Source organism: Lolium rigidum, chromosome 1 (assembly GCF_022539505.1).
Source record: "Lolium rigidum isolate FL_2022 chromosome 1, APGP_CSIRO_Lrig_0.1, whole genome shotgun sequence".
Lineage (NCBI taxonomy): Eukaryota > Viridiplantae > Streptophyta > Magnoliopsida > Poales > Poaceae > Lolium > Lolium rigidum.
This window is the reverse complement of record NC_061508.1, coordinates 260,347,411-260,361,062: the sequence shown is the minus strand read 5'-3', so window position 1 is coordinate 260,361,062 and position 13,652 is coordinate 260,347,411. Positions and strand designations below refer to the sequence as shown.

The 13,652-nt window shown below is 47.8% G+C and overlaps 1 protein-coding gene across 1 annotated transcript; it reads left to right on the top strand.

The window, feature by feature from the left end:
* The first annotated feature begins 1,735 nt into the window (after nucleotides 1-1,735).
* LOC124693107 (putative E3 ubiquitin-protein ligase UBR7) lies at nucleotides 1,736-6,153 on the top strand. Its single transcript, XM_047226565.1, has 5 exons — nucleotides 1,736-1,867; nucleotides 1,946-2,104; nucleotides 2,907-3,167; nucleotides 3,673-4,308; nucleotides 5,738-6,153. Exons 1-5 carry the CDS (start codon nucleotides 1,772-1,774, stop codon nucleotides 5,825-5,827), a joined length of 1,242 nt encoding a protein of 413 aa, XP_047082521.1. The 5' UTR covers nucleotides 1,736-1,771; the 3' UTR covers nucleotides 5,828-6,153.
* Nucleotides 6,154-13,652: the final 7,499 nt, after the last annotated feature.

Below are 13,652 nucleotides of genomic sequence, written 5' to 3'. Positions count from 1 at the left end.
CTCCAATAGTCGCGCTAAATTTTGGCGCTGTAAAAGCATTTTGCAGTGCGCTTCATCAGTGTTTCGCGCGTGAGACCATATTCACCTGCACCAGAAGCTCTAAATTTTGGAGCCGTAAAACTGGGTAGTTGTTTCTGCGCGCGATTCGTACCGCGCTCTTTCCGGCGCGGTAGATATAGCGCACGAGATAGCACTTTTGCAGCGTGATCCACTTTACAGCACCGGTTACAACGTCTGTTGAAGCATCAATTTGCGCCTCTCGCACGCTAAACTAGTCGTTCTTTTGGATACAGCGTCGGATACATCGACCGTTGGAGATGCTCTAAAAGTAGGAGCCATAGGCTAGTTTGAATACATATTTCTAAGAGCATCTCCACTCGTCCCCCCGAGGAGGCCCCCGGCGAGCGTTTTTTCCATCCGGATGGCGAAATTCGGCCCAGTCGCGCCCCCGGTTCCTCGTTTTCGTCCGGATTTGGGCCTAAATTCATCCGGCGATCCCACGCCACCCCGGCCCCCGGGGAGATCTCGGGGACTCCGGACGAGTGAAAAGCGGGGAAGGGCCCGATCTGTCGGTGACTCGGCCGCACGAACCCCACCGCCACGTCGCTCAAAATCTCCCCCACCCCTCGTATCTCTCTCGCCGCCGGCACCACCCCGCCGGCTTGTTGCCCGAGTTGCGCCGCCCCTCCTTCCCCGCCTGCCTATATTCCGTCGTGTTTGGACGACGACCTATCTGGTTGCTCTTCCGCCGGCTTCGTTTTCCGGCCCGCTTGCTCGTCGTCGCTCGCGGCTCGGGTTGCCTCGACCACGCCCGTCGGGTGTTCGTCCATTTGCCTCGCCGGCCATGGACTCGGACGAAGAGGAGGAGCGAGATGTTCGTCGAGCTTATGCAAGAAGAGATGGCGGCGGCCGCCCAAGACGACGAGCACATGATGATCCTTGGTTGCTTGGCAAGCATGTACGCCGGACTGGCAACTCGTCGGCGTGGTGGGTCGGCACGAGGTCGCCGGAAGTGCAAGCCGAGACATCGAATGTGAAATTTGTGTGCTTCATTTGTTTCAGCACTTGTTAAACATTGTACTGTTATCGCCGAATTTGTTTCAGCAATTTTCATCATCTTGTTTGCCGAACTTGTTAAATTTTATGTTGAATTTGTTTGAAATATGTCAAATGGTCGAGGTTGGGGGTTTCCTGCCGGGGGGACGGCTAGAACTTCAGCGCTCCCCACGCCAAATCTTCATCCAATCCGGACGAAAATTTCGCCGGATTTGGGCGTGGGGAGCACCAACGAGTGGGGATGCTCTAAGTTAAGTGAATGCAAATGCAATGATAGGGAACTCCCAAGTCCCAAGTCTCATGAATGACTTTGGGTTTGCTCCCTTGGACGGCACCCCCGCGGCCGTCCCATCGCGGTGGCGGGAAACCAAAAGCGGCGCCTCCCTCCCGCCCTACAAAAGCAAACAGAAACACCTATCGCGCGTTATCTCCCCACTGAAATACAGGACCCATTCCTCATGCCAGACCCGTCCCCACATCTCAGAGACTCCAATCTAAACCCAGTCAGACCCGTCCCCACCCAGAAAAAAACCCGCCTCCCGTATCCACCTCGCCGTTCCCCTCTTCCCTTCCCCGGAGAATGAGATTCGCATTAAAATCTCGCCCCTCCCATTCCTCCACCTAGACTAGATTCCTTCTCTCCACCTCTCGCCCCAAACCCAATCTCACGAACCCGCACGCGAGCCCAAACCCTAACTAACCCTAGCCCCGGGCCATGGCCGCCGACGGCGCCGACGCCGCCTTCGAGGACGAGGTCGAGCCGACGGTCACCATCCGCGAGTACATGGACGGCATCGAGGCCGAGGAGCTGGTAACCCCCCGCTACCCCGCGCGCCGTTTTTGTTTTAGCTCGATCTGGCTGGGCGCTCAGTGTTGTCTGAAACCCTAGGAGGCGGATTTGGTGCTGGGCGGCGACGACGGCGACGAGTGCACCTACGGCGCGGGGTACCTCAAGCGCCAGGCCGTCTTCTCCTGCCTCACCTGCGTGCCCGACGGCGCCGCCGGGGTCTGCACCGCATGCTGCCTCGCCTGCCACGACGGACATGAGGTGAGCCCCTCCCCTCCCCTCCCATCCCTTTTTTCGGGTGCCACTCGCTTGCCTAGGTATTTCTTCTGTTTTTTTAGCTCTAGCGTGTTAGCTGGATGGTTGGTGTCCGTAAGGTGTATGAGGAGGGAGTAGCGACTGATTTGGGAGGGGAATTAATTTCGGGGGAAATCTTGATCCACATTTAGGGGAAATGTAGATCCATGTTCCTGCTACTACTTTTTCCCGATTGAAGTTGCCTCATGGATGAATGGCATGTTCTTCACGGCGACCCTGAAGCAGCAGCAATATTTGAATGTTTTTATTAGGTTGTGTGCTGTATTACTTGCTGTTTTCTAGATCGTGCATGGTTTATTGTGCCTTTTGTAGCAGTCATGTGTGCGTGCGGTTACGTCTTGCCTGAACGCAAGTGTTTCTGCTGTAGTCAAGTGTGTCAAGCTGTCACGGTGTAATATTCAGTTCGTAGTGTTAGCAGATGCCAAATTATTTGCGAGCATCTCCTGCGTTAAGTATTGCCAGACATTACACATCATAGATAGAGTTTGATCATGCTAAGTACTGTAAGTCATCCAATGACAATTTCCAGTTTACTTCTAAAATATGGCAGTGCGATGCTTGTAGATCATTATCAGTTTTTCAGGGGTTCACGGTAGTGCGAGATAGTCTTTCTGATCACCTGGGTCTCTCATTTGCATGCAAAACTTTTAGGAATTTTACCATTATGCTTAATCAGTTAATATCTTCTGCAATTGTCTTTTTGTAAGTGCACACACAACTCATGCCCGAAAAAAATCCTCCTGTTCAGGTTGTTGAACTCTGGACAAAGAGAAACTTTCGTTGTGACTGTGGCAACTCAAAGTTTGGAGGTCACCTCTGCAAGCTCAACCCTGAGAAAGAGCCCGAGAACTCAGCAAATTCCTATAATCAGAATTTCAAGGGTTCGTATTGCACGTGCAGTAGGCCTTATCCTGACCCAGAAGCCAAGGAGCAAGTTGAAATGATACAATGCTGTATTTGTGAGGACTGGTTTCATGAGGATCATATTGGCCTTGACTCTGCCGAAAAGGTGTTCTACTTCACATGATTTTCTTTAATTGGATAATACTTGTTAACTGCTTCCTGTTTTCTGGTTCTTCTAAGTTTGCATGATTTGTGTGGCTCATACCATTAACTGTGTCCTAGTACTGTCACAGATATTCTTTCACCTCTGTTTACCACAATTTTTCTGCTAGATTTTTTTTTTGCATCTTAGAAACATAGCATCAAATCTTCCTTACTGGGTAAAAGTTGAAAACAAGCGCATTGTATCACTAGTGCTTTTGAGTTTTCAGTGTTGCATTGCTTGTCCATTTTTTCTTTTTCCCATAGGAGTTGCCCATGCCATTGTTATGTTATGTTACCTGCAATTGAATACATCTTCTTGATCAGCCCATCCCATATTGATGTAGTGCAAATTTTACTTCTAAGCTTTAGCAGGTGCTGCAAACTACATACGTTTGTGCTTCGCTTATTATTACACGATTTCAGATATCAAGCATAGTTTTGTGCTTAATAATTTCCTTGCTTTGCAGATACCATGCGATGAAGAAGGGGAGGCACTATATGAGGATTTCATATGCCATAAATGCTCGCCTGTCTGTTCTTTCTTGAAACTCTATCCTGATACAATTTGGGCTTCTAGTAAGCAGACTTCTGCATCAGAAGCTGTTACTGCTGATTCAAATGGTATGGAAGGAGGCTATTCAGGTCATGCTAACACTGAGAAAAATGAAAATGGTGCCCGTGTAGACCATCAAAGTGCTGAAAATACCTCTGTTGAGAATAACTGTACAAAAGATATTGCAGCTTCAGAGAAGTCCAATTTGGGTGATAATTCAGCTGGGAACTGTAAGCTAGGGCTGGATATAAATACAAAGTCAGATGATTCAGAGAAAATTATGCCATTTTTCTTATCAAAAGGGTGGAGAGAGACTCTATGCAGATGCGGTGCATGCACCAACTTCTATGAACAACGAGGCATTGCACACCTTACAGACAAGGAGGACTCTATTGAGGAATATGAAAAGATGGCTAAGGAGAAAAGGCAGAAGAAGTTGGAGCAGCAGGAAGGAGCTGAAGCTAACTTTATCAACTCACTTAACCATGTCCAGAAGATAGAGATTTTGAGTGGCATCAGTGACATGAAGAATGAATTTCAGTCCTTTCTGGTAAAACTCTCTGCTTACTTTACTGTTGGTCACTTTGTTGTTAATTTCTACATTCTGTGATCCCTGGAGCTTCCATGTTGTGCTATATATATTAGCGCACTAATCATATTAATACAAAGATGGAAATCAAGGTCAGCATAATTCAGATGTCCATCAGGACTGTTAAATTCCTAGCAAATATGACTAACAATAATTTATAAATTTGCATTAGTCACAATAGGTTTGCTCTTTCCGATTGTTGAACTAGTTGTCGCTCGCAGCATGATTGGGTTCCTGGTTAGTTTAAACTGTAGTGCTGCAACATATAGAAACCTAATCAAACAACCTGGCAGCAACATGATGGTGTGGCCTTATTATCCATAACTACATGGCTTCATTATTAATCCCCAATCATATGGCACAGCAGCCAGATTCTTTTGTGAGTTTAGTCCAAGCTGCATGAGTTCTCATATAGCTCTAGGCTGAACTCCGAAGTTCCACTCCTTGTTTCAAAAAGAGGACAGTATATTCACAATTAATTTGATGATGAGAGGTGAATTGAAGGCTAAGCAGTGGTAGCCCAGAACATACATGTCCAGTTGAAGCTATACAAACAAAATTGTTTTTCTTCAGAAAATATGCATCATTAATATATCATTTTAAATAAAAGAATCAGGCCAGGCTGCAGTGCCTTATCTACTACTCCCTCTGCCCCATAATATAATGTTATTACAAAAAATATACTCCTATATTTGTTGGTTGTAATACTAACATCTTATATTATGGGACGGAGGTAGTAGATGGTATCCCTATGATCAATCATGGGTGGCTTCCAATACAATTGTAACATGGCAATTAATTTTGGACTTTTTTTTGTTTTGGAGAAGTTAGATACTTTGTGCATGGCAGATATATGAGAATGGGCCTCTGGGGTCACTATAGTAACCTGACTTAGATACTTCGGGTCCTCTCTGACATATAAAAATGTCCCCATGAGTTCGTGCTGAAGGTCCCTGGGGTTAAAGCGGAGCCTTGTCCTTGAACTTGAATCCCCCCTGTAAGAAACCTGATCCTACAGTGCACCCCTGCAGGCCTGCACAGTAGAATCAGGTTTCTAACAGAGGTCCAACATCTTCTCTACAATTCGTTTGCACTCACAAATTGGCTTGCTTGTTTCACCCGTATGTTATTGTGCATCTAACTGAAATTTCTTCGTTTCAATTATGTGAAATAAATTTATTTGAATTTGCATTTTCTATGACCTTTTCTTTAAAAACCATTTCATTGTTCATATCTATATGTGCACAACAATACCATCTCATAATGGCAAACTTAATGTCCTTTTCTTTTACCTTCATAGGTTGTAATAGTTTATGCATGCATATGATACATTTTCTTTTATCCATATACCTGATGTTTATTCTTTCCTTTTCTTTAATACTTTGAGCAGGAATCCCGTGATCCTTCTAAACCAGTCACATCTGATGATGTACAATCTATATTTAAGAACCTTGCTAAGAAGAAACAGAGGCTATCCTGAACTGCAACTGCTTCAGATGTTGACTGAGCCTGATGTCCGCTGCAGGATAATCTAGATCTTCGTTGATTCACCAAACTCTCGAGCTGTGTCTTACCACTGCTTATTATCTACCGTAAGCTGGACAGTTATCTGTCTACCGGTCTGTGTAGTTCACTCCCTGCAATGCTAGTGTCATTGTAATGCTGAATACCTAAATGTTTCAGAGTCAGCTAATGGTAGATGCCAAACTTCTGGTGGTGCGAACTGCAAGTTGTTCCTTTGAACCAAAACTTTCTTATGTGGTATTTGCATTGCCAAAAACTGTATTGTACTGTGTGTTGCTCTTTGATTCCTGTCTAGTGCATTTTCCTGCTGAGATAGGGAATGCCCTTTTTGAAACTTGGGAGGAATGCTGCCTTGTTTGGAACTTTGGATCTGGAGTGGAGGCTGTTGAGAAATGTTTGCCAAAGTGATCTTCTGGCCTTTTCTTCCACCCTTCCTGGAGCAACGATGCTGCCAAAGCCATTCTAAAGCTGTTTAGCAGATCTTCTGGCCTCCTGGTGAACTATGCCAAGAGCTTGGCCACTCTGCTCCAATGCGAGCCTGACGATACCGTGCTCATCGTGGAAACCTTGAGATGCCAATCCCATGATCGCCTAGGCGTCCCTATTTTGTCTAGTGATCCACTCCACCAATATTTAGACATAATTGTCTTAATTTGGAGCATAACACTTTCGTTAGCTGATTCAGCTCATCAAGATAGTTATCTTCATAGAGTGCATACCCTCATTATTTTCGATAAATGACGCTTTATTATTTAAAAGGTTTAAGCAAGTGCATACTCTCATAGGTAGTTAACACAATATCAGTGATAGGCCTACCATGAACGAAGGCACTTTGTTCATCGGAAAACATCGCATCAATAACTTACCTCAAATGTATCAATAACCTTTGAGCAAATTTTAAAAATACATTACACAAAGCAATTGGTCTAAAGTGATTAAACCTTGTGCCGATTTTACCTTAAGAATGAGCATAATTATAGTGTTCTTAATGAAGTATGGTAGATAATCATCACTATGAAAACCCAGTGCCACCGCTACAATAGCATCCTTCATTAAGGCCCAATGCCATAGGAAGAAACCAATACTGAAAGCATCAACTCGAGGGCCTTTGACGGGCCCATTCGAAACAACGCTTTCTCTATTTCAGTTCAACCGTAACTTTGTTTGGAACAAACCTTGTAATAAGTTTGGTTTGCAATATGTGTCTTGGTCCCTGAAAAATCTAAATCGATGAAGAAACCCTGGAAAAATCACTTGACTACTTCCTTGTCCTCACAAAGAACACCATCACTATTAATCCGAGCTAAAGTCTTATTTTTCATCTCATAGCGGACACTTCGATGTGAACAATCTTGTAGCATGATCTCTTGCTTACGGCTAGTCCACATGAGCACGTTATTTCACCAGTACTTATTCTCTTAGCCGTAAGTCAGAAATCTAACGTTCTAACTTTTATTCACGGGGTTGATATATACATCACTGCACTACATTCTCTATTTTATGCCATGAGAGAGCTGTATGATGGTTAGTTACAATTGCTCACATTACTATACTTTGTTTATCCCTGCTTTTATGTTGCATTACATGTCTGTACGAGAAACTCCTGAGGGCATCGGTAACTTGTAGTTACATGTGAAGTTTTTCTCCTAGATGTGACTGTCACATGAAACTTCTTTCAACGCTTCACACCTATTATTGCTAGATGATATTTTTGGAGTAATGATTAAGGTACCCTTGTGTATCAAATATAGCTTGTTGCTATGATCGTGAGACTTCAATGCCAACACGATGTAGTTCCGAGGTAATTTCATATATGGATATTATTATAGGTACAATTTAATTTTCCACAATTAAAGCCAAATAATGTAGAACAACATACTCTAACCACCTATAGCAAAATTAGTATTTATTTAAATACAAAAATTGATTCAATTTACATCACTCTTTAAGTTTGTTTAGAGGTGGTAACTTTCGTTAGTACGAGATGTGTAGATGAAATATGATTAAAAGAAAAATAGGTAAAACAACTAGAGTAATATGAGGTTTGTTCATGTTAATTTGAATTGAAATAGTTCCATTGAGTTCGATGGCAGGTTTTTCCAAAGTAGTTAGTGATCCATCAGTCCCCCCTCCTAATATTATCTAGCAAAAGTAATAAGAACAACCGTGTTTCTTCAACCTTCATTGCTATTTAGGGAATTACTTCTTTGATGTTCCTCACAAATTACTTTTTGTTGTTACCACAAGTACATAAATCATACTATCTCCGTTCAGGAAATCACGCAGTATGCTTTTTCTAACTTTGACTAAGGTGAAAATAAAACCATTAGATATTTCATCATACAGATAATTATAAAAAAATCTAACACATTTGTTCAAGTAATGAATTGTGAAATATACATAATAAAGACTGTCAACATACGTAAAAGGTCATATGTTACGAACACAAAGATGCCATATATTTCTTCGGGCGCTATAAGCGAGTGTTGTATGCCGTCCGAAAGATCAAGGTGGACTTGGTGTTCATGATCTTGAATTTAAGAACAGAGCTTTGCTTGGTAAATGGCTAGTCAGGTTGTTAACGGAGGATGGGGTATGGCAACAACTTTTGCGGAAAAAGTATGTTGGCTCAAAGACGATCTCTCAGGTTCTTTGAAAATCAGGAGATTCGCATCATGGCAACTAAGAAGCACCTTTTCCCATTTGGTTCTTTCTCCATTAAGAATGGGGCGGAGATACGGTTCTGGGAGGATCGCTGATTGGGAACAACCACTCTTCGTGAACAGTATCCGGCCTTGTACAACATTGTTCGTCATAAAGGGGATACTTTGCAGAAGGTGATGGAATCTTCTCCCCCTCTATGACGTTCAGACGTGATCTTGTCGACCCTCGGTTAGCTTCTTGGAATGAACTGCTTCAGCGGTTAGGTTCAATCCAGCTGGTTCAGGGGACGGATGAATTCCGTTGGAGTCTCACCAAAAATGGCATATTTTCGGTTAGCTCTATGTACAAAGCATTATGCCTATCTGTACAACCGGTTTTAAATAATAAATCTATCTGGAAGATGAAGATACCTCTCAAAACAAAGGTCTTTGCATGGTATCTTCATCGAGATGTGATTCTTACTAAAGATAACCTTGTAAAGCGCAACTGGCAAGGCTATACGAAATGTGTGTTCTGTCACGAGGAAGAGACAGTAAAACACCTTTTCTTCAACTGTCGAGTTGCTAGATCTATATGGTCAATCATTCAGATAGGTTCTACCTTATACCCTCCCCGTAGCATTGCAAACATTTTTGGCAATTGGCTAAATGGGGATGGATTCTAGGTACAAAACGATTATTAGAGTGGGAGCGATTGCGGTTGCATGGTCGCTCTGGCTATGTAGGAACGACAAGGTTTTTAATGACAATAATTCTTCTCTTATGCAGGTCATCTACCGGTGTACGGCTTTGCTCCGTTCATGGTCGCCACTTTCGTGTTTGAAGGATCGCGACCTCTTTATGGAGGTGTCTACACGATTGGAGAACACGGCCATAGAGTTTATTTTCCAACATGGGTGACTGCATAGTCGGAGGATTGAAGCCAAAAGAGCGTCATAGTAGTTGGTTTTTATCATTTATTGTATCGCATGTCGATAGATCCTAGACTTCTGAACGGCTGTGTGCATTCTGATGCAGAGGCTGGGTGTAATGCTTAAAACTTTTTGAGTAATAAAGCGCCCCTTATTGAAAAAAATAAGCCACTTTTCTTTATGAGGTGTATTTTCTTTAGAGTGCCCGGTAGATGGAAGTTTGATGGAACGAGACTATAGTTGAATGTACTGATTGGTCGATGTGATTAAACCTGTCAGTCATTTCTCTTGACATATGGTTGACGCGGGCAAGATCGGGCAAACCCACAAACCTCTGTCTTTTTATTATTTTACTTTTCGTTTGGCAAAATGTTTTATTTTTGTCCCTTCACGCCATTGATTGAATACTTCTCGTTTGGAAGACTACCCTTAACTAACCACGTTGCCGACCTTACACTCCCAGGGAGCTCTTTGCATCAGTTTATGCACGCGGTTGGTACCTGCTGCCGTCGATACGTACATACATATACATATACGTACAAACTTGAATAATCCGCACTCCCCGTGCGAAGTACTCCGTATATACTCTATCGACAACGACGACTGAGAGGAGCTCGAGTCGTGTGCGAGCTGTGCCCGTGGAGCAGTCCGACAGACGTAACGCCAACAGACTAAACCAAAACAAAGCAAGAGAACCGATCAGTACAAAGACAGAACAAAGCTGCATCAAGCAGAAATTAATAACGGGCTGTTGATCGGGGTTAGGTGAAGGACATCTCCGATTAGTTAGTAGCTGCGTGCAGCCTTTTGCCTGTAGAATTTGCTGCCCGGCGTACTATCCGGACAGCGAAAAATGGCCCAGCCGCGTCCCCGGTTTCTCGTTTTTCGCTGGATTTGTGCCTTCATCCATCCGGCGAGCCCATGCCAACCCCGGCCTACCGGGGCGCGCTCGGGGAGTCCGAACGAAGCGAAAGCGCGCGAAACGCCGAGAAATCTCTCCCGCGCTTTCGCTTCAGCTTCGCCGCAGAGGTGGACCCGGCCGGTTAGCGGCACACGCATCGTCTTCCGCGCGTAGTAAAGGCTGCCGCCGGTCAGCTCGCCGCGGACGCGTAGCATTCCACGCAGCATTAAATCGCCGGCTCCAGCCCCGCCTAAATACCCCGCTCGCCGCGACGCGTAGCACCACTCTCCTCCTCTCCCCTCGACGAGATCCATGGCGTTCAACGAGGAAGACGGCGCGGCCAACAACGGCTTTCCCCGCCGGTCGCTCCACGCGTGGGAGGGGCACCTCCTCCACCAGGCGGGGTACCCCTGCCCGCCGGACATGAGGCCTCCCGGCGGCGGGTGGCGGCTAAGTGCGGGCGGCGTGCCAATCCCGCCGCCGCCCCAGGGACACGCCCTCGACGTCGCCATCGAGGAGGTCCGGCTGACCTTGTCGGACCAGGACCGCGCCGAGCCACAGTTCCACCCCGACAACTACAGGGCGTGGAACTCGTTCTTCCTGCGGCGGTGGGAGCGGGAGCTCGCCTCCTACGACGGCCTGCCGCCTCCGCCTCCGCGCAGAAACGCCGCGGGGCGCCGGCGTTGGTGGAGCGCGCCGGGTCGGACGCTCGAGGCTGTCCTCGAACACATCGAGGGCGGCAACTATCCCGTTCTGACGATGCCCCCGCTGTTGAGGACATCGGCCAGCCGCTGCCGGGGAAGCAGCTGGCAGCCACGGCGCATGGCTGCCAGCTCGTCGTCGTCCGGTTCGGCATCGAGGTCGACGCCGATCTCCAGGTCGGCGCCATCATGGGCGCCGGTGAAAACAGAGCCTCCTTCCCCGCCGAGCAACCATGCGCGCAGCGGCGGCGAGATCGTCGTCCGCGAGCCCTCGACGACACGAGGACGCCTCCGCCCCAAGCGCGAATCAGACACCTCCGGCGAGCGGAAGCGTAAGCCGGCGAAGGTGAAGGTGGAGGAGGTCAACGACGCCGAGGACGCCGCAATCCTCGAGGCCGTCATGGCGAGGTCCCTCCAGGACCTCGTCCCCGCCGACAACGCCATGCCCCTCGACCAGGCCTCGAGGGAGCAGTGGGAGAAGGAGGAGGCGGAGCGGCAGGCTCGGCTCCTCGAGGACGTCGCTCGCTACCGCCGTCCTGCGACTCCTCCATCCGGTGTCCCCGTGCCCGTCATCGACCTCGAGGAGTCCGACGACGCCTGGTACAGGCCCTCGCCGTCCCCGCCGCGCGACGGTGGCCGGTGGGGAGACCCCGGCCAGGGCACCAGCATCCAGGCGCCGACGGCGCCACCGCGTTCCGATGATGGCGGCGACGGCGACGAGGACTACATGGTGTTCTACCGCCATTTCGGCATGTAGAGCGCCGTGTTTTAATATTTTAATTTGTATCCCCCGGCCGAAGTCGAAATATATTCGAATTCGGCCTCTATGTATGAACTTCGCCCTCTATATAGTAAATATCATTAAATTTAGTCTAAATTCAATCGTTTTTAGCCGTATTTCGTCAAGTTTTCGTTTTTCAAATTTAGATCGGCGTCTTCGCCTGAGATCGCGGCTGGGAAACTGGTCCCCTCCACGCCAAATTTACGTTCAATCCAGACATAAATTACCCCGGATTTCGACGTGGGGAGGGCAAGTGGAGATGGCTATTTTACATGTCGCTGAACATCCGGCGGTAACTAATCCCATCCGCTGGTCAGTTCAGGGTTCTGAAGAAAACCGTAAATCCAGACCTTGTTCGGTTTAGTGATGCCCGGAGAGTATTGGGGCGTTTTGAGCGGGATCAAATCCCTTGTAAGTCAAAATTCTCCCCAATACCTTCCAATACCCTCCAATACCGTTGAGAAGCCGTTGAGAAGCGTATTAAACGAACAAAGTTGTTACATGCTTCCATTTCACGGTAAGAAGTATGTTCAAAACAATTGTTTATCTTAGGACATATCTAGCGGTCCGACACAAAAATAGGAATGCACACCATCCTAATGGACCGACCCAAAATGACTGTCCTATCTATGGGGACGCAAACACGGTATAAATTTGCGCCGCGAATGCATCTGCGCGGACACGTCACGTGTCCGCGTCCAGTCTCCACGGGCCCGCCTAGCAGCGGGCGCGAGACCGCATCGCTTTCGCCATCCTTTGAAAGGGCACCGGCAACATCCTGCTATCGCCCACACCTCCCTAGCCACGCTTGCACCCAAAAAACCCACCAATGTAGCGTGCCACCGCCATGCCATGAGCAAGAAGAAGAACGACCACGAGGCAGGACAATTGCAGCCGGCGGAGGAGAAGCAGCGGATGAGGGTCCCTCTCGTTACTCCATCGCACAGATGTTCTACGCGAACTGGATGCCGTGGCGGCTGGGGCGATGTGCACATGCCTGGCGGGTGGCGCCTCAGCAATGCGCGGGTGCCCAACCCGCTGGTGCCACTTTTCGGCCCTTAGCGGGACACAAAGATCAAGCGCCAATGCGCCATCCTCCCTCCAGACCTCCTCCGCGACCCCGAGTTAGCCATCGACTCCCCCATGTGGGATGAATACCCCCACTGGCATGTAGTGCTTGACAAGCGGCGGGAGGCGGGGTTCCTCGGCGGCAAGGACTTCAACTTCGGCCGGCCGCCACAGCTGCGTCGGGAGGTGATGTGGCGGCCACGTACGCCGCCACCTACCCCGCCACCTCCATCGCCTTCGCCGCAGGATGACTTGGAGGACTTCGTCGCCAGCATCTGCGACGCGATCCATATGGCGCACCAGGATGGCAAGCAAATCGATCTGCCGGCGGAGCTAATCGAGGAAGAGGCGACGAGGCTTGGCATCCTCATATCGGAGATGCCGCAGTCGCGATGCCTCGGTACGCTATCGACGTCATGCCTCCAGGCCTCTCGGAGGAAGAGGCCTTGAACCTAGCGGTGCAGTACTCGGTGCCATCTCTACCCTCGTGGGCACCAGAGGCCGCTCCACCTCCACCTCCAGCACCACCCGCACTGACATATGCTCTGCCGCATCCGAACTAGCCGTAGGAGATCCCGGATATCATTGACCTGACCCAAGTGCCCAACGACGGGGAGGAGTAGGCTAGGGTTAGGGTTTTAGTAGGCCGTGGCCTTTTCATCTTTTATATTTTTTAGTTAAATTATTTTATTTAAATAAAAATGTGGGAATAGTGAAATGCATCGTGCCGTTGGGGCACCCCTAGACGCAAACGTC